Raw genomic sequence first — 25660 nt, forward strand, 5'->3', positions numbered from 1 at the left:
AATATACAGATTAATCAATAGACGTGATCAAGATTTCAATACACTATTACTAAAATCCGCATGAGCATGGAACTATACATGTACAAGTAATTAGTTAAAACCCTAGCCGTATAGACAAAAACTAGAGAAAAATTCTGTATCAGAGCTGCTGGTTTGGCTTTGAGGTTGGCAGCAGTCTTCTTGAAAATCATTCTTAGTTTCTTCTTTCTCTCTTTCTGTTTACTTTGTTTGGTGTAGAATTGTCCCTGTGAAATGTTGTAGTTGTCATGATAGTCGTCGTCTTTTGGCCCACGCACACAGTTTACACAAGATTTGGGTCTAGTTACCAATCTCGATATAGAGTTGAAGCTAGAAGCCATGGAAGATGTTAGATTGTGTCGGGATTGGAATTGGCCAAAACAACATTATGGGTTTAGCTGGTGCAATGATATGGCACTTGGATATCCGAAAGATGTGGAGCGGTGACATGATTTTATCCTTTTATTTTGTTTTTGTTTAATAATTTCCGTGAATTGTCTTGGAGTTTGATTTTGATTTTTCTCTTTAGGAAAGTTTGCTAGTTTGATTGAGAGTTGCTTGATTCTAATTTTTGTTTTGGTGTGCTACCTCTTTTGGATCTATATGTAAAAGGTGGAGCTGTTTGATTTGCAGGATCTTCTTCACTTGGTGTTCTGGATCTTGGCGGTGATTAGGTGATGTGATCGACCCATGTCTGTCGTACTACCTATCCCAATGTATTGTTTGAAATTTTGTTCACACATGAATTTCATGTAACACGAGGTTTAACAGTTCTTTTAACCTATGTAATCTTGCTGTTCCTAATGAGTTCGGACGCTACTCATTGCTTTGCGATTAGTGACACTATATTGTAATATTTTTAGATGGACCTTTTAGGGATTGAGTTATTCATGATATGTATTTGTAATACCTTTTTTTTCAATTAATGAAATATCGTACTCTTCTTAAAAAATATAGTTAGTTAAACTTTTTTTTGTCTAACGATATTTGACATTGAAGAGCAGTGAATCTAAGTTAAGCTACATAATTTAGTATAAAATCGTCATCTATAAGGTTGAACACTAAACTTACAAACTGTAGTATGAAAAAGTTTCTCAAAGAAAATTTTTTTATCATACTTTAAAGAGAGTTTTGTAGAGAAGGTGAGAGCAAATGAGCAATTTTGTGTTGGATACCAAACAGTTCTATGCAATTTTATTTTGGACTCAAAATCTGTTTTTGAGCCTTAAAGGTTGGATCTGAATTGGATACCAAACAAGCCCTAAAACTCAAAGTGTTTTCACCCCGCATAAATAAAACCAAAGTATCAGTCAACTCTTATCTCATGATTCAACTGTTAGACGGTTCAAAGAATAAATCAGACGGGTAACGTTTTTTAAGAAAAGAAAAAGGTTAGTCAATGATTTTAAATTAACTTTTATGGGATATCTATTTACTTGAAACAAATAATAGGATTGCAATTGGTCGCACATTCAAATTCTTGTCTTTTCAGGTCATGTTTGGTCTTTCTTATGAAAGTCTTTTGCAATTTGTTTGGCAAAATTATTAAGTTTGATTTTCGCTTAATACAATTCAAATTAAATAATTGTTGCTAGTTTATTGTGCAGTTTAACCCATTTATTAAATCATCAATGTATATTACATCGTACGTATTAGAAAAATTATTATCTTTTTAAATTGTATTTTAGGCATCAATAATTTTTCTATTTCCCTAAATATAATAATATTATTTTCAAAATTGAAATATGTTGATGTAGGTCAACAAATACTATTTTTAGTAAAATGGTTACTATTCAAGTTTTACCATTTCAATTCACTAGAAATATGTTAGTCATTTTCCAAGAGTAGGACAACTAAGATTTGATTGATTTGACTTGAAGATCCATATGCTCTAGTTTTTAGTTAGTAATTATAAATATATTTAAAAAAGGACCAACTAGGGTTGGGCCCACTTTTGAAGGAACCGAACCATACTCGTTTTAAACAGTAATGGGACGGGCCGGACCGGGTAGAAGGATTTTGAGTTTTGTAACCGGACCTGAACCACGAGCCGATTTGAGGCGGGTCCACGGGTCCATTTTTTTTTAGCATAGTAGCATTGCAACAACACATGAGCTGTTTCACTACGTACCCGGCAAGTGGCGCCTCAACCCCTCTAAGATCACGACTTTTAGATACGGCAACTTATGTAAAACCTCTTCCCGCACCTCTTATTCCGTTTATCCCATAACCCCTTTAATCTTTGCAAACAGCTTCTCCTGAACTTGTGGGTACTTGACTACGTTGGCTATGATCCACTGTAGTGTAGTGGAAGTTGTGTCGGTGTCGGCGTTCAGAAACTCTGAGCAGAGGCTGACCATTTCTCATTCCAAAAGCTTCTGCTTTTCGTTGTCGTCGGGAAGCTCAAGGTCCAGCAGCGTATCAATAATGACAACACAAATTCATCGTCTTTGTTGTCGTTTTTGTTGCCCTATTTTGCCCTGTTTTGTCGTGCTCAAATATGAAGGAATTTAATTCAACAGAAGTTTCAAACTCAGTCGATTCAAATTCAATTTAGTAAAATATTTGAAATTGGAACATAACAGAGGTTAAGGTTCAAGAATCCAACAAAATCCCTAAATCTAGAAAACCCTAATTTAATTTTTAATTCTAAATCCCTAGAACGTAATACCTTAAAACTGAAGAGGACCATGAGCAAAGTCATGCACTACAAATATGGGTTTGAGTCATACGGATGAAATGACTAATTTGTCGTTTCGAGTTGTTCGACTTCGTCGTTCATCTCTTTGAGTTCGTCAAAGAGAAAGAGACTGATTTCCAGATAATGAGTCAGGAGGAGAGATCGAGGCCTGATGACAATGGCAGTGGATGGAGTTAGGAAGACATGAGCGAACTAGGAGTAGAGATCGAGGTCTCATGATGATGGTGGTGGCGTACGGAGCTGGGATGGGACGGTGGGAGCGAGTTAGGAGGAGAGATCAAGGAGCTGGGAAGAGAGAACTGAGAGGAGTTGGGAGGAGAGAATAAGACTAGCTTTGACAAAACCAACAAAAGAATAAGAGGAGATCGAGGTCTATTATTCCATGCTAGAAACAGGGTCGGGTCGGGGGCCCGTTCCCTCCTATTTTAATATCCGCCCCGCCGCACTAATTTCATATACCCGAACCGCCTTGCCCCGTTTTGTGTTTAGAAATTTTGGACCCACCATGTACCCTTCCCGATCCTGAATTACCCGCCCCAACCCGCTGTTCCTTTAGTTGTTTGCCTACCCCTAGGACCAACTGGTAGTTTCGTTACGGCAATCCACTTTTTAAGGCTGAATAGGTTTACATAGGCATTTCAGCCTTCTCTGATCACCACCTTGTGTTTCACTAATATTAAGAATCGAATTTGAATGTACCGTGTGGAATACGGAATTGAAAGAACCAAATATTAGATTGATACTATTTGCTCACGTTATATTTAAAATATGCTCATAAACAAAAAATAATATGTGGAAATCACTTATCTATTTCTAAATCAATTTCTGCTTCCATGTCGACCTTTACAAAAGTCTTAAGCATTGTAAATTACTTCTAGAAACATATCAAAGTATCAATTATTAAAGACTCCCACAAATTCAAAGTATTGACTTTTTTGTTTTAGGAAGACTTGAAGCATTCAAACATGTGGAGCAACATTTCATCTTTAAAACACGAGCATTGCTAACTCCTTACATAAAGTCTTGACCAAGACTAAAAATTAGTGTAAACAACTTGAGTTTGCATCAACTTGGATTTATGTTTGGTTATCGAAGTTCGGACTGTGAAAAAGTACATGCTGAATTCAGTTTGATCGATTACGAAATAGTTCAAATTTAAAAATTATTATGCTCAACTCGTAAAACTCGTAGTGAGGTTTGGCTTCTCCCTTCAGTTTGCAGGTTTATTTGTGATCATTTTCAGTTTTGTGGTGCAAATCTGATGTTGTAGATTCTTTATTAGTCACCTTTGGGCCTCTACTGTTTAAACCCTTGCGGAGGATTTGTCCTTGAGTTGAAACCGTTTCATGTTTTTTTACCTTTATGTACTATTTTATAATTTGCTACTGGGAAGAACATTTACTCATATTTTATTTGCATAAGTGACATCTTTTTTTTTTGTAATGCAATCTGTCTGTTTGGACTTTAATTTATAAATTTTCTCTACCTTCTGAACACCCCCACCCAAAAAAAAAAGAAAAAAAAATCGTAAAACTCATGAAGAGTTTAAAATTACATAGAACATATTTATCGTTATGTACTTCTCAATATACTAAAACAATGACATGTATTAAAAAGGAAAAAGCTTACATATATTATTATTTTATTGAATCTTAACGGCACAATAGCAGTATACACGTTATATAAATTCTTTTCCTACTCATAACCGAATAAGGTGTGATGGTAGAGATACCATTTATTTAAATTGTTTTTTGTAAATCATATGACGTATTTGTTAATAAATAAATTATAACTTAATGATTAATTATTTAATTATTTTATATTAATGACACATTACGTAATTGACAAATATGAAATTTGATTCACGTAATCAAAAGTCACTACACAAAAGTAATACAAAAACACGTAACCAACCAGTAGAAACTTTATTAAACTCCAAAGTCCCCCTCCTCCTACTTTCACCCGTTGCCCTTTTCTGGTCTGGTCAACCTTCTCCTTTGTTTTTTATTCCCATCACGAGAAAATATAATGCAATCAGTTTCTAGTTGTCCCACACTCACATTTCCTCCCTCCCCACTCCGGGACCCACCACTCCCCACCCCACACCCCCCACCCCCCAATACATATCTTCAAACCCATCTCAGCCGTCCGATCGAAATCGCACTTTGACTCTCCCTCCCTCCCCCTTATATTTTCCCCACTCCCCCATCAGCACGCAACCTTCACCCAAAATCTCAAATACGGGAATGTCCTCTTGAGAGACCTCCCCAACCTCGCCGGCCGGAGATTCTTGAAACCCTTACAATGACGGTGGAGCTGATGAACTTCCCGAAGATGGAGGATCAGAAGGCCATCCAGGAAGCCGCATCGCAAGGATTGCAGAGCATGGAGCACCTGATCCGGTTCCTCTCCCACCAGCAGCAACACCCAAACAACCAATCGGCCCGCCTGGACTGTACGGACATCACCGATCACACCGTCTCCAAGTTCAAAAAGGTCATCTCCCTCCTCAATCGGACGGGCCATGCCCGGTTCCGACGCGGTCCGGCTCAACCGGTTCAGCCCGTCCACTTCTCTTCTTCTCATCCCTCACCTTCACAAACACTGAGCTTAGCTCCGGCTCTAAATCTTACTCCGACTCCCGCGCCGGTTCCGGTAACTGCTCCTGCGGTTGTTCAGCAGGCTACGATCGAGTCGAGTTTCGGCCAATCGCAGCCGCACAGCATGACGCTCGACTTCACGAGGCCTAATGCCTTCGCCTCGAACCCGAAGAGCGCGGAGATTGAATTCGCAAAGGATAACTTCAGCGTCTCGTCAGGCTCGTCGTTCATGTCGTCGGCGATCACCGGAGATGGCAGCGTTTCGAACGGGAAGCTGGGATCGTCGATCTTCTTGGCTCCCGCTCCGGCCGTGTCCGGCGCGAAGCCTCCTCTCTCAACGGCGCCGTTTAAGAAGAGGTGTCACGAGCACGACCACTCCGACGACACGTCGTGCAAGTTTTCCGCCTCAGGATCTGCTTCCGCTTCCGGCAAGTGCCATTGCTCCAAGAGAAGGTAAGCGTTATTCATTCTCCGCGCATTTTAGCTTAAGCTTCCTCTTCCCAGCGCTAAAATACGCAACTCGTATCCGAGGAAACGAGTTGCCTCCGACGATTCAACTCGGTTTTGCTTGGTGGACCCGATTGGTTACGGGTCAACGGGTTAGGTTGCTGGGCCATTAATGGTTGAAACTTTTAGCACCTTTTGACGTTGACACGATAAGATGCGTCTGGTGTATGCTAGAAATTCAACCTTGGAATAGTAAAAAGTTTTGTTTTTCTCCGCGCGTGGGGAAAGACATTTTTTATTATTTATTTTTGACGGACGACTAAAACTAAAATAAATAACTAATTATTGTTTTTATTTTCTGGTAATTCAGGAAAAATCGGGTGAAGAAAACGATTCGCGTGCCGGCGATTAGTTCAAAAATCGCCGATATTCCACCGGACGAGTACTCCTGGAGAAAGTACGGTCAGAAGCCGATCAAGGGCTCGCCTTACCCAAGGTACTGAATTTAAACATCAGCCGTTGATTTGTCATGAAATGAAAAGTGTGAGGGTGTATGATATGATCGGACGGTGAGAATTGAACCTGATGTTTGATGGTTTTTGTTTGTCAGGGGATATTACAAGTGCAGTACGGTGAGGGGGTGCCCGGCGAGGAAACACGTGGAGCGGGCTCCGGATGATCCGGCGATGCTGATCGTAACGTACGAAGGGGAGCACCGTCACGCGCCGGAGAGCGTGGGGTTGGTGTATGAGTCAACGTGAGTGAAAGTGGGTAGAGAGGGGATTTGTCACAGCAGTTGAGAGGAAGGTGGTGGAACTGGAATGGATGTAACTTTTGTTTTTTATATATATATAAAAAAATTGTGTAGTTTAATTAAATGGATAATGGGAAAAAATTGAGGGCGGAATCAATCTGTCCTAGCGGTGTTTAATTTAATTAATTATACTTATTTCCAAATGATTTAGTTATTTTTATTTTATTGCGTTTGGTGGGAATATTATTTATTTTATCTTAATTTATGATTAGTTTACGGGTAATGAAAGTCAAAAAAATAGATGCGTGATTAGGAAGGGAATCATGATGCCTTAATTGAATGGGGGACAGTTGGTGGAATATTAAGACTAAAGCTATGTGTATTAAAATTGTGTTAGAAGTCAAAAGCTCCCCTACCTTCCAATTAAATTATATAAATGTGTGGGTGGTAGCCACGAAGGCACTAAACTTTGGGATCATATTGAAGTATGATTTATTCCTTGATGTTCCACCGTTTGAAATCATCGTTTTCTTTTCTTTGATTGAGTTAGGATATATTGACGACTACACTGTTGCGTAGTGTTATTAGTGTAAGGATAATGGATCGTTTTTTGCACCTCTGACGACTTGACTGGTCAGTTTGATTTGAGCGATTTTTGTTAGTTGTTTAGAGTTGATCACAAAATTTTAGCATTTCAAGTCATACCTGGAAAAGTCATTAAACTCAGCTAGGAGGCAATTACTTTTCTTTGTGAAAAGTCGTTTGGTTTGGTTCGATTTCACAAACAGATTAATTTATCTTTGGGAAATATCAACCTAAACCATCTAATTGTTGTGATTGGTTGATTTTTTTTTTTTTTTGGCGTTTTATTCAATATTTGTCCACCCTGTCTATTTTCATTGATGATGGTTAAGCAAAAGTTGAAACTTGTTAATGAAGCTGGGCTATACTTATGCTGGAAAATGAGCTGGACCACAGTGCTATACCAAATGGATGAAGATTAAGTAACATCTTGGGCATATGGACTCAATCTAAATTAACATGAAATGTATCTTCTCACAATAATAGTGCATAAGGAAAGTTTGTAACGAAGGTTAAAAGGTGCGAATAACTTTGAAAATTGCAAGTGGTGGGTTGCCCATGCCAAATAGGCATTCATCCTTGACCGGTCGACCCACTGCGCCTTAGATTTAAATATTCTCTCCCTCTATGTAGTGTACATTAGATAATAATAATAACGCTTGTAGTGAAAAAAAAAAACTTGAAAATTAGTGCGAAATGTTGAAAAATAAAATATGAAATAGTGAGAGACGGGATAAAGTGGAGGAGAAATCAGAGTATTTAACTATTTATTCTTCTTCTCCTAATCTCTCTTCCCTTTCATTCAGAACTATAGATCACGTTCCTCAAAAGGAGGTGGTAGCGGTTTCCTAGTTTCGGCTCTGATCTATCGCCTCGGGAGTTTTTTGCTCTGCAATTTAGGTTTTGATGGTTGATGCTTGGCGGATGCTGGGGTAGACTAGTCTGCGAAGGTCTTTTGAGGGTGTTTTTCGGCTTCTCGGAGCTCGGGATCTGTGGCGAGAGCCCTACAGGGGTGAGGGGAGGTTTTTCTTGGGGATCCTGGTTTTCGTGGGTTTTTTCTTGGGGATGCCGGTTTTTTTTTACTGAGTGTTTTGTTCTGCCATGGTGGGGGATTACGATAGAAGGGAGCTTAGGATTTGGGCTCACGTTTCGGATCTAAACTGAAATGGTTTGAGAAGGAGCGAGAGGGGATCAACATTGACATGAAAGATGTCGAGGGAGCCTTACTAGGGTTTCAGTACACCCTGATCACATAAGTTCTCACTACTAAGGAAGTGAATGGCGAGGCTTTTATCGATTGTTTCATGTCTTTATGGTGGGGAAGAGAAGGAGTCTCCATTCGAGACATTGGGAAACGCAGTTCCCTGGCATGGTTTGCAGGGCAATGCGACCTGTTCAGAGTGGTGGATGCGGACCAGCCTTGGACATTTAGGAATGATCTGGTCTTAGTGGCGGACCGATCGGAATCTGGTCTTAGCAGATGGGCTTCGCTTTCTGTGGGTACACTTTGGGTTCAGATCCACAATGTTCCGCCGCTTAGCATGACCATGGCAGTTGCGGAATCCATTGGGGGCTTGATGGGCACAATTCGAAAAATAGATTCTTTGGGGAGCCGTGACTGCATTGGGAGGTTCCTCCGTGCATAAATCAATTTCAATGTCCGTGAACCCCTTATGCCAGGGACATTTGTGAATTTCCCTGATGATGGAAAGGTATGGGTTGATTTCAAATATGAATCGCTACCGAAATACTGCCTAATTTGTGGAATGTTGGGTCATGGTACGAGAGTTTGCAAAAGTACTCAAAGTGATATAGGGGGACAAGGTGCAGGTTCAGGGGACATGGAAGATGCATATGCTTTCCGAGGGCTGGATGTGGTGATCGACCTTCGGGGGAAACCTTTGGTCATGGGCTCACGTAGTAAAGGCTCTGTGGGATCCAATGGAAGGAAGATCGGAGTGATGAGCAGGAGGGAGTGAGGAAGTCGGGGCGGTCCTCAACGGCATCAGGGATAGGGTTTCGTATTCGGGGGTGGAATATCACTGAGTGAAGGAGTCAACCCGACTAATGAAGATGATGAAGTGATTAACACGGCTATCTGGTCGAGTAAGCCTCGATAGTCGTCGAATAAACTAGAACAGGGGGACTCATCTCTTGCAATCAAAATCCAACGCCAAAGAAAGGAGGAAGAGGATGAGAGAAATGCTAGATAGATGGGTTTTGATGCAGGTTTAATTGGTCTGGAGGGAGTAGTTGCTGATAGTGTTGAGCATGTTGTGCTCAAGGAACTATGTGAAAAGGAGGATGAGGATGTGGCAATTGGTGAGTTACGATAATATAACAAAGGCTTTGATTTGAATGTTGTGATGCAAACCCCAGATGAGGTGGAACGGGATCACCCTACTAGGGTGGATAAACCAACTTTTTAGATGACAGGCAAAACTATGTGGGGGGGGGGGGGGGGTAACAATACCATGAGTGATGACCCGTTTGATTTGGAACCTATTATTGAGGCGATGATGATTGAGCAAAAATGGAAAAAAATGCTCTTACAATGAGGTGGAGTATGTTGGTCCGCGGGAATGTCTAGAACTGGATAGCAATCGTCCATAGAAGTGTCTTTTTTCTGAGGCGGAGGAGACCAGCCTTGAGGGGTCTCTCAAATCCCCATGAAGCTAATCGCGTGGAACTGTCAAGGTATCGGGAGTGACTTGACGGTGGACAACCTGTTGGAGAAGAACATGATTCACACCCCCGACATAATGAACTTGCTGGAAACAAAAAATAAAAGCAGTCGCTATGGTTTTTTGAAAAAAAAGTTAGGTTTGGAGTTTATGCACGTTGTGGAACCTAGGGGGATTGGAGTAGGATTATATGTAATGTGGAAAGATGCATCCTAGGTGGTTTGGGTAAAGTCTAGAGATTTCATGATCGAGGCGGAAATTTGGGATGATAGTAAACAGTGTCTGTGGCACATGTTTGCTATCTATGCTAGCACTGATGAGAAAAAACGGAGGGATCAATGGGTGTCGTTAAGTCAACGGATTGGTAGAGCCAGCGAGAGATGCCTAGTAATTGGGGATTTTAATGACATCCTGAGCAATGATGAAAATGAGGGAGGTAACTACAGATCGGTGGCTAGCTTGAGGGACTTTTGAGACTTTGTGGCGCGTAATGAACTAATGAATTTGGGTAACGAGGGCTATCCCTTCACGTGGAGGAATAATAGGGAGTCCGGACCAATTCAACAACGCATTGACCGTGGTTTGGTAAGCATGGGCTGGCAGAACATGTACCCTGACACAAAAATTCTACATCTGGTTCTTGAAGGGTCTGATCACGCCATGCTCGGACTATCCACGAAAAAAGCCAGGATATGGAAAGGGAAAAGATTCATGTATGATGCAAGATGGAGTAAGCAACCTGAGTGTCGGGACTTGGTGTGTGAGGAATGGTAAGTGAACTACCATGGCTCTTATGGGTTTCGGCCAAGTGAAAAGCTAAAATCCCTTGGGCGAAGCCTGAAAGTGTGGTACAAAGGAAGTGCGATGAACTCAAAGCAGGCTATTGATCGCCTAAAAGGTGAGATTCGATCGGCCTACATGTCAAATAAGTTGGCTACTAAGGAGGTGTGGCTGAAAGAATGAGAGCTGAGAGAAGCGCATAAGGAAGAAAATAAGTTCTGACAGACTAAATCCAGAGTTCAATGGCTTAATGAGGGTGATAAGAACACCAAGTTTTTTCACGCCCAAACTATGAAAAGACGGAGGTACAACCAGATTCGGGGGTTAGAAGATGCTCACGGTAAGGTACTTTTCCAACCTGTTTTGGTCCTATCGGCCAAGCCAGCTGGAGCACATTGTGAACTGTATAGAGTCTAGGTGACTGCGAAGGATAATCTGATACTGGTTGCCCCGATGATGGATAAAGAGATACGAGAGATGGCCTTCCAAATCCCCCTATGACGGCTCCAGGTCCGGATGGCTTATCCAGAAGTTTCTACCATGACCACTGGGAGGTGGTGTGGCAGGATGTGATCAATATGATTAAGGTTTTCTAGCACTCGGGCAAGCTTCTTAGGAATCTAAATCACACCAACCTAGTTCTTATCCTGAAAGTGGTGTGCTCAAAGAACTTGAAGCAATTCCGTCCTATTGCTCTATGCAATGTTAGCTATAAGATTCTTACTAAGGTTTTAACGAACCATTTGAAAAGAGTTATGCCGAATGTAATATGTGATAATCAATTGGCTTTTGTGGCGGGAAAACAGATACAAGATAATATCTTTGTTGTGCATGAGATACTTCATTCTCTCATGCATCAATCGAAAGAGGAAATGATAGGTATGGCAATAAAACTGGATATGGCTAAGGCTTACGACTGTATGGCATGGGACTTCATTCTAGCCATGATGGGTAAGTTGGGTTTTGACCAGATTTTCTGTGATCGAATCAAATAGTTCATTTCATCGGTGTCTTTCAGTATCTTAATGAATGGCAACCCAACTGGATATATTCTGCCGAATAGGGGGCTGCAACAAGATGATCCCTTATCCCCATATATATTTCTCCTTTGTACTGAGGGTTTCTCTGCTTTAATTTGGAGGGGGCCGGAGCTTGAGGCTTTGCATGGCTTAGGGTCACTCCCACGGGGAGACCAATCTTGCATCTCTTCTTCCCAGATGACTCGGTGCTGTTATGCAATGCTTCGGTTGAGGATACGCAGGGGGTGAGTGAAATTTTGAGGGTTTATGTTTGCGGATCCGGCCAAGAAATAAATCTATCCAAAAGCTCTATATTTTTTAGCCCAAGGACTAAGAAACGGGCAAAGAAGGAGATTGTTCAAATCCTTAACATCTAAAGCAAGGATGGCTTCGAGAAATACCTTGGACTACAGGCCGACTTTGGGCTTTCAAAGAAGGCTGTGTTTGAGGAGGTTCGTGAGCGAATCAAAAATCGCATTGTGGGGTGGGCGGAACAATTCATCTCAAGCGGGTAAGGAAATTCTCATCAAGGCGGTGGCCATGGCTATGCTTAACCATGCCATGTGCTATTTTAAACTTCCCATTGAGGTGTGTAAAGACATTGAAAAAGCTATTAGGAATTATTGGTGGAGAGGGAACGGCTATAGAAAGGGGGTCCATTTGGTTGCCTGGGAAAAACTCAGATCGCATAAACACAATGGTGGGCTAGGGTTGATAGGAGCATATTTATGCGATTGAGTTAGCTTGTTCTCATGCATTTATGTTGTTATTTCTTAGTTAATTATGCATTTTAAGCTATTTTCATGTGTTTGTGGGTCCATATGCCTTATAAAGCAATAAGGTGCATTTTGGAGCAGTTTTGGGCTTGAAATGGATAGCACATGCATGGAGCAAGGTGGATGGACGAAATTAAAGACTAAAGAGGCTTGGAATGTGTTAAAAAGAAAGAAGAATTAATGTAAAAATGACAAAGAGCTCAGCAACCAAAGAAGAAACATGAGTCAAGATTACCTTATCATCATCCATGTTCCCTCTTTGCACTTAATTGCTACACCATTCCTTGTTCCCTCCATCATTTCAGATTTCATGCATCATTACTTTGAATCATTTCATCACCACTCCATTTTACCCATGCTTTGCATCATTACTTCACTTTCACCTTTGAATCATTTTAACACCACTCCATTTTACCCATGCTTTGCATCATTACTCCACTTTCACCTTGGAATCATTTCAACACCACTCCATTTTACCCATGCTTTGCATCATTACTCCACTTTCACCTTTGAATCATTTCAACACCACTCCATTTTACCCATGCTTTGCATCATTACTTCACTTTCACATTTGAATCATTTCAACACCACTCCATTTTACCCATGCTTTGCATCATTACTCCACTTTCACCTTTGAATCATTTCAACACTACTCCATTTTACCCATGCTTTGCCTTGCACTTCCTCTATAAAAGGAAGTGTGTGTAACATAAATGGAGTTCATATTTTTTTAGATCATTCACTCCCATTTCAATACAACATTCATCCAAACACATCCATTCATATTTACATCCATTCATCCATACAAACAAACCATCAAACACTCACCAACACCTTGTGCCGTAGCAAAGGAAGGAAAGGAAAGTGCTTGGACGTGCGTGCTGTCAACTTGGATCATTGGAGCATTTAGGTGTTTTCTTTCTTTTGTTTCCAATGTTAAATTCATTTTCTGATTTTGTTGCAATTATGAGTGGCTAAACCCCCATTTAGTTAGGGGGAAGTTTGAAGCCATGAACATGCTTGAGATATGAATTGATTTCTTCCAATTGTGATTTGATAAGTTGTGATTGCAATTCAATTATCTATTTTATTCATAACTGATTCTTGTATGTTTATTAAGGATGCATACTTAATTTTCATGCATGAATTAGATGCTAGAATATAAATGAGTTTCACCTAATCGTTACAAGTTTATATTCATGAGTAGTGAATGTTGTTTATCACAATCGCGTTAATTGAATTCTTGGCAATTGTATCATGCATTCATAATTATAATTGTCTCGTCAACACTTATGATTTTCATTGAACGTAATGATCTTTGATTGTATCTCTATTATGCATTCATATAGGGGACTTTTAGAGAATGATTTGGGTTGTCGCATGCATTCATCCAATTCAATGAGTAAAGGAAAATCTGAGGGCTAATTTTTGCATCACGGTTAATCTGGAGTGTTGAGCATAATAGTTTATTGAAAAGCAATTGGAAATCGATTCATGTACAAGTGTGTCATGTGTGAAGAACGGACCTCTAACTAATCCATCCAAAACAACCAATTTCGTGCAAATCTGTTTAGTTCTAGTTTCTGTTTTGTTTTACTTTATTTTCGTCCAAAACCTAATCCCCTTTTACTTTAGTGTGTCTAATTAGTTAGAATTTGTTTTAGTTTGTGTTTTTAAGTGTTTTGAGTCTATAGAGTCTAGTTAAGTGTTTTTAAGTTTCTTTTTGTAAGTCAGTTTAGTTTAGATTAGTAATCCCTCATAATCCCCGGTCCAGAACGATCCCTACTTATACATATACTACAATTGTCAAAAGAGGGTTTAATTTGAGTGCTTAACTTTCATCGCATCAAGGGTTCAAGGATATTCAGTGTTTCAACCTCGCTCTCCTAGCAAAGATTGGTTGGAGGATTACTTATCGACCTGATGATAGGAGCATTTTTATGCGACTTAATTGGCTTGTTCTCATGCATTTATGTTGTTTTTCCTTAGTTAGTTTAGTGTTTAAAGTCATTTTCGTGCAATTTCAGGTTTTAGTGTCAAAGTATGCAAAAAGGAGCATTTTGGAGCTTTTAGGAGCAAAATTGGGCTTGGAATGAAGTACATATGCATGGAGCAAGGAGTTTGGACGAATTTGAAGTCAAAACATCAAATAAACATGCTAAAAATCTGGTGCAATAAATACAAGTTGAAAGAAAGGATAGGTTTCTAGATGGATTGACCAAAAGTCCACTCAAAACCATGTTCACACCTAAAATCCACATCCTTGCCGTGAGTTTTTGGTGTTTTCACACTAGAAAATTGAGTGAATGATTCAAGACCTAACCCACCATTATTCTACACATCCTTGCCGTGAGTTTTGGTTGTTTTCACACTAGGAAATTGAATTAAACAAGTCCATCCTCTCCCTATAAATACCTATGGCAGCAACCTCATTAAGACATCCAGAAATTAACCATTCTCCAAGCCTTTCCTTGCCTCTCCTACATATCTAAACCCCTTCCCATCCATTCCTCCAAATAACCAACCCTTCAACATCATTCCAACCTTGTTGTTGCGGCAAGGAGAAGGAGAAAAGTCCTTGGACGCGCTTGCTATCCAACATGGATCGTTGGAACGTTTAGGTGCTTTCTTCCCTTTGTTTTTCAATGGTTAAATTTCTTTATCTTTGTTTTGTAATAATGAGGAACTAAACCCCCCTTGGCTAGGGGGGGATTCAAAACCATGTTTATGCTTGCTATATGATTTGATTACTTCCAATTGCGTTTCTTGAATTGTGAATTCAATTTACTTATCCGTTCGTATAAAAACTAATTTGTGTATGTTGGTTGAGAGTGCACGCTTAATTTTCATGCATGAATTTGACGCTAGTATATAAGGGAGTTTCACCTAATCGTTATGAACTTATATTCACAAGTAGTGAAGGTTGCTAGTCACAATCACGTTAAGTAAATTCTTGGCATAAGTTTCATGCAAATCATAGTAACGAGTGCCTCGTCAATGCTTATGTTTTTCATAGAACTTAATGATTCTTGCTTGTATCTCTATTATGCAATTCATGTAGGGAACTTGTAGGGAATGTTTTGGGTTGTCGTATGCAATCATCCAATCTAATAACTTGTTGAAAAACTGAGAGTTAATTAGTGCAATTCACGGTTAATTTGGGGCGTTGAGTATTCATAACTTATCGAAGAGCAATTGGAAATCATTTTGTATGCAAGCAAGACATGTGTGGAGAAGAACCCCTTAGCTAGCCTTCCATTATCCATTCAACCCAAATTTGTTTAAAATCTATTTAAGTTTTTAGTTTATTCGTTTTTACTTTCAACTTCACCAAACTCAAATCCCCCTTTTACTTTCTTGTTTTAAAATCTTTTGTTTACATTTTTAACTTTGTTTCTTTTTGTTTTTGAGTCAGTTTAGAGGTTTTAGCAAGCCCTCCTAATCCCCGGTTTAGAACGATACCCTACTTACATCTATACTACAATTGTCAAAAAGAGGGTTTAATTTGTGTGTCAAGTAAAATTCTCACACCAAATTTTGGCGCCGTTGCCGGGGATTAGCAACTTTGCTAAATCCCAATTGTTTCTTTTTATTTTTTTTTTTGTGTGTTTTAATTTCAGTTTTAATTTTATTTGATTTTATTTATTTCAGGTACTAGTTTATGACTCGTAGTTCTCAACCAGTTCGTGCACATATATCGGAGTTTGAAGACAATTTTGAACGAACTTTGAGAAGGAAAAGGAAAGTACCAGAACCTAGTCCACCTAGTTCTAGTTCTGAATCTGAATTTGAAGAAAAGGAGGAGGCAGAAAAAGACATGGAGGTGGACAATCGAACAATCAAAGAACTTTCAGCTTCGGGATTAGACAATGCCGCACCTCTATGCATCCAATACCCCGCAGCAGCCCGAGGAAAGACAGAAGAATTTGAATTGAAGTCAAGCTTGTTACACCACATTCCGAAGTACCATGGGTTGTCCATGGAAGATCCTAACAAACACTTGAAAGAATTCGAGGTGGTGTGTTCGAGCATGACCCCCGTCAATGTCGATGGGAGTATTTTGAAGATGAAAGCCTTCCCTTTTTCTCTCTTGGAAAAGGCGAAGGATTGGTTGTACGAATTGGCGCCCGGAACCGTCACATCATGGGAAAGCATGAAACGGGCCTTCTTGGAGAAGTTTTTCCCAACTTCTCGAGTCATCCTCCTACGGAAAAGGATAAGTGGAATTCAACAAGAGGAAGGTGAATCTTTTCCTACTTATTATGAACGTTTTAAATCTCTTGTTGCTTCTTGTCCACAGCATCAGATGAAAGAGGAACTTCTTTTGCAATACTTCTACGAGGGGCTACTACCTATCGAACGTCAAATGCTAGATGCCTCGGCGGGAGGAGCCTTGGTGGACAAGACCCCCACGGCAGCAAAGACTTTAATTTCCAACCGTGCGTTGAATGCTCAACAATACGAAGGCGTTGGACAAAGGAGTAACCCACGACCACATCAAGTCAATAAGGTAAGTGCCATAACCGAACTTCAAAATCAAATGGCTAACCTTACTACTTTGCTTTCTCAGGTAGTGGAAGGTCCAAAAGTGCAAAACGTGGCAGCTTGTGGCGTGTGTTCCATGCAAGGCCACCTTACGGACAAGTGCCCACAGTTGATAGAAAATGGAGGGTGGGAGACCCTCAATGCCGTGGGATTTGGCAACCAATACCAACCAAGGAATGACCCCTTTTCCAATACTTACAATCCCGGTTGGCGTGATCATCCAAATTTCAAATGGCGAGAACCCCAACAAGGCCAACAACAAAGCGGATTGAGGCAACAACCCCCGGGTTTCTATCAAAAGTCGTTTGCACCAACTCAACCCCAAGCACAACCTGCCCAAAAATCAGGTTCGTCTATTGATAATGATCAAATTTTTAATTTACTAACTTCTATGGCGCAGGGAATGCAAAATAGGGACAAAAAGGTGGACGAGTTGGAGAAACAAGTAGGGCAAATTGCCGAGTTCATGGGGCAGTTTCGAGAGCAAGGCAAGTTGCCTAGCTCAACCATTGCAAATCCAAAAGGAGGCTTTGAAACTGTCAATGCAATCATGTTAAGAAGTGGTACACAGGTTGGGGCCAAACCAAAATCATCCAAATCAAGTCACGATGAGGATGAAAAGTTGCTACAAGAGGAAGCACAGGGACCAAAACTCACGACCAAGGATGAACAATCCTTGCCACCACCATCTAGCCCTCCTAAACCGTCCCAAACCACCAAGGTAAGTCCAAATTCGACTTTTTTTAGTTCCATTCCACTAAATGTGCCCTTTCCTGGCAGGTTTAGGCAATCAAAGAAGGAAGAAGCCGAGAAGGACATTTTAGAGACCTTTCGGAAAGTTCAAGTCAATATTCCGCTCCTTGATGCAATTAAGCAAGTCCCGAGGTATGCTCAGTTTTTAAAAGAACTTTGTACATCAAGGAGAAGGATTTCGAACAAAGAGGTGGTCCAAGTAAGTGAGAATGTTTCTGCCATGTTACAAAGGAAATTACCCCCTAAATGCAAAGATCCGGGTAGTTTTACAATTCCGTGCGTTATTGGCAAGACTAAGTTTGAACAATGCATGTTAGACTTAGGGGCTTCGATTAATGTTATGCCATACTCTATTTATGCATCTATGAACTTAGGTGAGCTTAAAAACGATGGTGTGATTATTCAATTAGCCGATCGTTCTAATGCATATCCAAAGGGTGTTTTGGAAGATGTGTTGGTGCAGGTGGGCAATTTGATTTTTCCAGCGGACTTTTACGTGCTTGACATGGAGGATTCACCCTATTCTACCCCATTGCCGATACTATTAGGGCGGCCCTTCATGAAGACAGCCCAAACCAAGATTGATGTGGCTAAGGGAGAGTTAACAATGGAGTTTGGTGATGAATTGATTAAATTCAAAGTTCCTGAATATGTTAAGAATCCTCATGATGTTCGTTCTTGTTTTGCAATAGATGTGATTAAACATGTGGGGAAGGAACATTCATGCGCACCAATCAAGAAGGATGTCCCTAGATGCATCATCGAAGAGGGTATTGGAGTGGAGCATACAAAACATGTCATTACACCCAAAATACCAAATCTGGCCGAGAGCACCACCTTTGCTGCCCCTTTTGAGTCTTCATCTACATGCATTGGTAAGCCTCCTCCTCTAATTCCAATTCCCATTTCCACTAAAAGGTTATTGCCTTCTGTGGTGCAGGTACCAAATCGAATCCATGATTATGGGAGTTTTTACTTTGACCTTGGGAAGCTCAATGCCACAATCTGGGACCATCATTATCCACTGCCATACATAGACCCAATGCATGAGTATTTCAAGGAGCATGTCATGGAGGATGTACCCCTCCATGCCGTGGCACCTAGTCAAGCTTAAACGGAGGTACCGTCCGGCTGGAAGACGTTAAAGAAAGCGCTTCGTGGGAGGCAACCCATGCATTCGACAAAGGAAGGCCTAGAGAGCACTCCAATTCCAGATTTGCGTTCCTAAACCCTTCTCTTTGTTGTTTAATTAGTTTCTGCCATATTTAGTTTGTTAGTGTTTGTTTGTTTGTTTATGTGTTTTTGTGTTAGTTATGCTTTGAAACATTGAGGACAATGTTTGGTTTAAGTGTGGGGGGGGTAACCAAAGTGTTTTGATGCAAATTCGTAGGGTTTTCTCACTCATACTTCCCAATGTTGTTTCTTGCTGTTTTTAGGTGTTTTTAGGCTGTTTTGGTGAGTTTTAGTGTTTTGATGCAAATTCGTAGGGTTTTCTCACTCATACTTCCCAATGTTGTTTCTTGCTGTTTTTAGGTGTTTTTAGGCTGTTTTGGTGAGTTTTAGTGTGTGCTGACTTATAACTCCAAAAATCACATAAAAATTTGAAAAATTGCTTTGCAAAACCCAAAAAGAGTTGTTTTTGTGTGTTTGTTTGTGTCTTAGGGTACCTTCCAACACAATGATGAGGATTTGGTTTGTAATTTCATGGCTGTTAAAGAGAGTGATTAACATGGATGAAAGTTTGATTTACTCTTTGTTTATGCTTGGTTGTGGTTATAACTTATGAATTTACATGCAATCTTAAAGGAAAAATCAGTTTTTGTAACATGCTTGAAGGAAAGAACTCAAACTAACGCTACAACCTTGTGAGACTTGAGCCTAAACGTTTATTTGGAGAGTTAATAATCTGTGATTTATTGTTTTCTAAGTCGTTGCATGATCTCATTATTCTTTGCTTGGTTACTACTTAGAAGGCGTTTCATCATTTAGTTCCAAATGCTAGAACTCATACCCATTTCATTCAAAGCATGTCATTGATTTGCATAACACATATTCAAGATAAAGTTGTGTAGTGACCACCACCATAACCAAAAAGCCGTGAATCCCCTATGTCATTATGTTTTGTACGTTTTAATCCCGTTGAGCTTTGTGAGCCTTTTCTTTGTAACCCACATTTCCCTCACCTAGCTTAGATTAGGACCATCCATTAACCTTGTTCTTAAAGCATAGTAAAGCATGATTCAAATTGAATTCCTTTGTGGCAGAAAATAAGTGTGGGGGAAGTGTTTTTCATAAGGAATTATGTGCCATAGGCACGGGTAAAAAGAAAGAAAAAAAAGAAAAGAAAAATGTGAAAAGAATGCGAAAAGAGTTGAAAAGAAGTGAAAAAGAGTTCTAAAGTGTTGTTTGATGAAGAAGGGGTCCAAAACAATGAATTCGACCCTAAGGAGTTGTTTAAATCTTCCCCTTGTGTTTTAAAGCTAATTTCTGCAATCTAAGTAAATTCTAAGTCTCAATTTCATTACTTTGCTTACTATCACTTTAAGAACGTTTGTTTTCCTTATCCTTTCTTTGTTAGCCAATACCCCAAGCCCCGTTACAACCCTTGACTTCTATCTTGAGTGTTATGTGTTTCAATTTGTGGAGATTGAACTTGGTATGAGCATATGGTCACTGGTTCTCGCATCTAAGTAGTAGCATTCCATTCATGAGATCATATCTCAACATGCTTATTAACTCTAGAAATTGTATTCTTTGTTATACATATATGTGAGCATTCATTTTTTATATCTACATCAATTCTCTCACATATAACTAGTATAGGGTGTGTAGTTAGAAAATCTAAGTGAAAATAGAGTGCATATCTTGTAAGGATTGAGGGAATTCTCTAAGGCATGTTACTACATTCAAAACATTGTTTTAATTGGTTAATTGTGAATTGGTAAGTAGTGACTATGATTAAGTATGTGCTTAAGTGTTAAATTGACTCAATTCTGTGGGAATGATAATCTTTAACATGTCATGTGCATTGGAAATCCCTAAGGCAAACGTTGGAAGGTTTAGGTTATGTTTGTTGGTTTTGTTTTGTTTTATTTCTTTGTTTTGCTCAAGGACTAGCAAAAGCTAAGTGTGGGGGAATTTGATAGGAGCATTTTTATGCGACTTAATTGGCTTGTTCTCATGCATTTATGTTGTTTTTCCTTAGTTAGTTTAGTGTTTAAAGTCATTTTCGTGCAATTTCAGGTTTTAGTGTCAAAGTATGCAAAAAGGAGCATTTTGGAGCTTTTAGGAGCAAAATTGGGCTTGGAATGAAGTACATATGCATGGAGCAAGGAGTTTGGACGAATTTGAAGTCAAAACATCAAATAAACATGCTAAAAATCTGGTGCAATAAATACAAGTTGAAAGAAAGGATAGGTTTCTAGATGGATTGACCAAAAGTCCACTCAAAACCATGTTCACACCTAAAATCCACATCCTTGCCGTGAGTTTTTGGTGTTTTCACACTAGAAAATTGAGTGAATGATTCAAGACCTAACCCACCATTATTCTACACATCCTTGCCGTGAGTTTTGGTTGTTTTCACACTAGGAAATTGAATTAAACAAGTCCATCCTCTCCCTATAAATACCTATGGCAGCAACCTCATTAAGACATCCAGAAATTAACCATTCTCCAAGCCTTTCCTTGCCTCTCCTACATATCTAAACCCCTTCCCATCCATTCCTCCAAATAACCAACCCTTCAACATCATTCCAACCTTGTTGTTGCGGCAAGGAGAAGGAGAAAAGTCCTTGGACGCGCTTGCTATCCAACATGGATCGTTGGAACGTTTAGGTGCTTTCTTCCCTTTGTTTTTCAATGGTTAAATTTCTTTATCTTTGTTTTGTAATAATGAGGAACTAAACCCCCCTTGGCTAGGGGGGGATTCAAAACCATGTTTATGCTTGCTATATGATTTGATTACTTCCAATTGCGTTTCTTGAATTGTGAATTCAATTTACTTATCCGTTCGTATAAAAACTAATTTGTGTATGTTGGTTGAGAGTGCACGCTTAATTTTCATGCATGAATTTGACGCTAGTATATAAGGGAGTTTCACCTAATCGTTATGAACTTATATTCACAAGTAGTGAAGGTTGCTAGTCACAATCACGTTAAGTAAATTCTTGGCATAAGTTTCATGCAAATCATAGTAACGAGTGCCTCGTCAATGCTTATGTTTTTCATAGAACTTAATGATTCTTGCTTGTATCTCTATTATGCAATTCATGTAGGGAACTTGTAGGGAATGTTTTGGGTTGTCGTATGCAATCATCCAATCTAATAACTTGTTGAAAAACTGAGAGTTAATTAGTGCAATTCACGGTTAATTTGGGGCGTTGAGTATTCATAACTTATCGAAGAGCAATTGGAAATCATTTTGTATGCAAGCAAGACATGTGTGGAGAAGAACCCCTTAGCTAGCCTTCCATTATCCATTCAACCCAAATTTGTTTAAAATCTATTTAAGTTTTTAGTTTATTCGTTTTTACTTTCAACTTCACCAAACTCAAATCCCCCTTTTACTTTCTTGTTTTAAAATCTTTTGTTTACATTTTTAACTTTGTTTCTTTTTGTTTTTGAGTCAGTTTAGAGGTTTTAGCAAGCCCTCCTAATCCCCGGTTTAGAACGATACCCTACTTACATCTATACTACAATTGTCAAAAAGAGGGTTTAATTTGTGTGTCAAGTAAAATTCTCACACCACCTGACTCCCTTCTTGCCACTGTGTTGAGAGACAAGTATTTCCCAGGTAAGACGTTTAGGGAAGCTTGCAGCGGGAGGGGAATATCTTGGGGGTGGAAGGGAATTTTTGAAGCTCGAAAAGTGCTTGACAAAGGCATTTGATGGCGGGTGGGCGATGGTACTTGCATCAACATCAGGGAAGATCCGTGGTTCCTAAAACCCTCCACTTTCAAGGCTCGGGTGCGAGCAGGTTTGCAAGCAATTATGGTGAGTGACCTTATTGATCCTGCCTCTGTTGAGTAGAAGACCAACATTGTTGCTGGGGGTTTTTTATAAAGAGGATGTGGCCTCAATTCTCAATATCCCCTTAAGTAGGAGTAGACAGGGTGATCATTTGGTTTGGCACCACTCAAAGAATGGGGTGTATACCGTTAGAACTAGATACGGGGTGGCTCTGAGGCTCAGGAAAAACGGCGATCTAGGGAGGAAAAGGCGTGGAGCACCGAGCTCAACCTCAAACCTCAATCAGGTCTGGAATAGAATATGGAGTTTGAAGGTCCCTAATAAAATGAAGTTCTTTGTTTGGAAATGTTGTAATAACGCTTTGGCAATTCGAAGAAATATGAAAATAAGGCATATGAGAGTTGACAATATTTGTGAGGTGTGCAAGCAGTTTGACGAGACAGAGAACCATATATTCTTTCGGTGTGAATTCAGTCATATTTTTTGGTTTTGCTCCCCTCTTCAGCTTAATTCCTTTAAGCTGGAAGGGGCCAATTTCCTTACTTCATAGGTGTCGTTCTGCAATAGGGTCAAGGGGATGGGTAATGAAATGGAACAGTTGCAAGAATTTGTGTTTGGGCTCTGGCGCCTTTGGAAAAATAGAAAGGACCTGGTTTTCAAAGGTGTGATCCATTAACCTCTTGATATACTGGAGTTATGGATGAGGAACCTTGCCGAGTTTAGGGATGCGAGGGTTCAAGGGGTTGCGAGTGTACAACCTATCGACGGTACGATCACCTCAACTCTGGAGATAAGGGTTGGGCATTGGCAAAAGCCGGGCTTCGGGGTTATCAAGGTAAACATTGATGCTGCTTGGTGCAAGGAGACCATGTATGCTGGCGTGGGTTGGATTGCTCATGATTTTGTCGGGCTGTTACAAGCAGCGAGAGGTTCGGGCAGGCTTCTCTGCCATAGTGCTGCAGCGGCTGAGGTGACTGCAATCTGAGCTGCTCTGGAATTCTGTGTTCAGCATGGATTCAACACTGTGACCATTGAATCTAATGCAAAGGTTATTATCCAAATGATTAGGAATGAGATTACCCTTGACTTCAGTTTGGAATGTACTTTTGGTGACATCGAGACTCTAGCTCGTGGTTTGGAGTCGGTGACTTTCGATTTTGTTTCTTGGGAAAGTAACCGTGCGGCGCACTCGGTGGCTAAGGTTGTATTCCAGGAAGGTAGGGCTTTTGTTTGGGATTGTATTGGACCTGAATTCTTGTTTAACATTTTGGCTCAGGATGTAAAACTTTCTATTCTTTTATAATATTTCTACCTTTGGATAAAAATAAAAATAAAACTATTTATTCTTCTCATTACATATTGACCTAGAAGTGAGCATCTACATAATAAATACTATTTACAACACTCTCCATTGGATATCACCAATCAATGATACTTGTCTCGATAAAGCTTTGCTTGGAAGACCCAGTGGGACAAAACCTAACCAAAGAAGGAAAAATAAAAAATCTGGCACCACAATAATGAAACATTGATATGATGTTGGACTCGCATAATGCTGCCTAGCTAAAACCTTGCTAGGAAAAACTTAGTGGGATAAAAACCCGATCAAAGGAAAAAGAGCACATCATGCTTTTGTCCATTGTAGCGCATTGTCGAAAACTCCTCCTTATGCATAACTATGCTAGATTAGTGACTCACCTTGATTATAGTAAGTCTTGATTTGACTAGTCATCATTGTTAAGTTTTGAAGTAATGTGACTTCAGTCTTTAAAAAATTTAACTTGAGTAGAACTTGACCTTAGAAAGTGCAAAAGTCTACTGAGAGTTGACAATGGCTTTTTGTATTTAAATGTACAAGCAGAAAAGAGTTTACTAAATTTCATGCGAACATAATCCATTTATACAAAATAGCCCCACAGGGGCTTCCAATAGTACTATAGTTATGTGAACTTTTTCAAAAGTATGTTAACAATATAAATTTGGTTCGAAGGCAACAAGAGTACTCATTGAGGCAATTTATACCAAACTTATCTAGAATACAATGTGTTGGTATCGAGTACCTACTTTGAGCTTTATGCTCTTAAATGAAAATCTTTGAAGAAGAATTTCATGGCATTATCAATTCATTAAGAAATTACTTTGAGAGATATACAAAAAACTAAAATCTCAAGTAGTATGCAGTCTCCACATGCTACAAGTCTCACGTTCAACATAACACCATCCTTACAGAAATGCAGTTGCCCCTACAATAGGAGACTATGTTTCTACATAAAAAAACTGATGCCATATAGTGATTTTAATTCACTTCATTAAATACACCCAAGGATACTTTTGGGGTTTAAACTATAGGTTTACTTATTTCATATTTTTCATTGCCTCTTAAAAATGGAATTTGCCTTTTTCCAATTTGGTGCTTTTATAATTTGTCGACTTAATTGGAAAACGTGGCCTAATAGTCCTTGATGATATGAGTAGCTATTATAAAATTAAATTCATCATCAATTCATGATCCAACATTTCTCATTTGTATGTGCATGCTTACTTTATAAGTATCTTATTGCTTGGATATCAGTGCCTCTTTGAGCTTCCATTGTCACTTCTAGGATAAACATCTCGAGATTAATTACTTAGAGAATTGTATCATAACCTTTTATGGAGCGTTATTTAAATTGCGCTTGAACTCTATAAATCTCCACTTCGGGGAAGTTCAAAATTTAGAACCTATCTATATGTGTATCATGCTTCTGGCATGCAACAAATTATTTACATCAATTATGAAACAAGAAAGGATGTATCAACACATAGAGAATTGTATCATAACCTTTTATGGAGCGTTATTTAAATTGCGCTTGAACTCTATAAATCTCTACTTCGGGGAAGTTCAAAATTTAGAACCTATCTATATGCCTATCATGCTTCTAGTATGCAACAAATTATTTACATCAATTATGAAACAAGAGAGTTTGCTACATTGCTGTAAATATGAACACAACTAAAAACAAACCGATTTGAATTCCAATTGTGTCACAT

At 39.5% G+C, this 25660-nt stretch overlaps 2 protein-coding genes across 2 annotated transcripts; both read left to right on the top strand.

Annotated features, from left to right (window-relative positions):
• The first annotated feature begins 4948 nt into the window (after window positions 1-4948).
• On the top strand, window positions 4949-6702 carry WRKY16 (probable WRKY transcription factor 17). The gene is given in 3 exon segments (NM_001293911.1): window positions 4949-5772; window positions 6137-6262; window positions 6377-6702. Coding segments are annotated over 3 exon segments (1026 nt in total). The 5' UTR covers window positions 4949-5023; the 3' UTR covers window positions 6528-6702.
• A 9204-nt stretch (window positions 6703-15906) lies between these two features.
• On the top strand, window positions 15907-20008 carry LOC139198363 (uncharacterized). Its single transcript, XM_070826993.1, has 2 exons — window positions 15907-19095; window positions 19203-20008. The coding sequence occupies exon 1, from the start codon at window positions 16023-16025 to the stop codon at window positions 18771-18773; it is 2751 nt and encodes a 916-aa protein (XP_070683094.1). The 5' UTR covers window positions 15907-16022; the 3' UTR covers window positions 18774-19095; window positions 19203-20008.
• Window positions 20009-25660: the final 5652 nt, after the last annotated feature.

The sequence above is a fragment of the Malus domestica genome, chromosome 08 (genome assembly GCF_042453785.1).
Source record: "Malus domestica chromosome 08, GDT2T_hap1".
NCBI classification, from domain to species: Eukaryota; Viridiplantae; Streptophyta; class Magnoliopsida; order Rosales; family Rosaceae; genus Malus; species Malus domestica.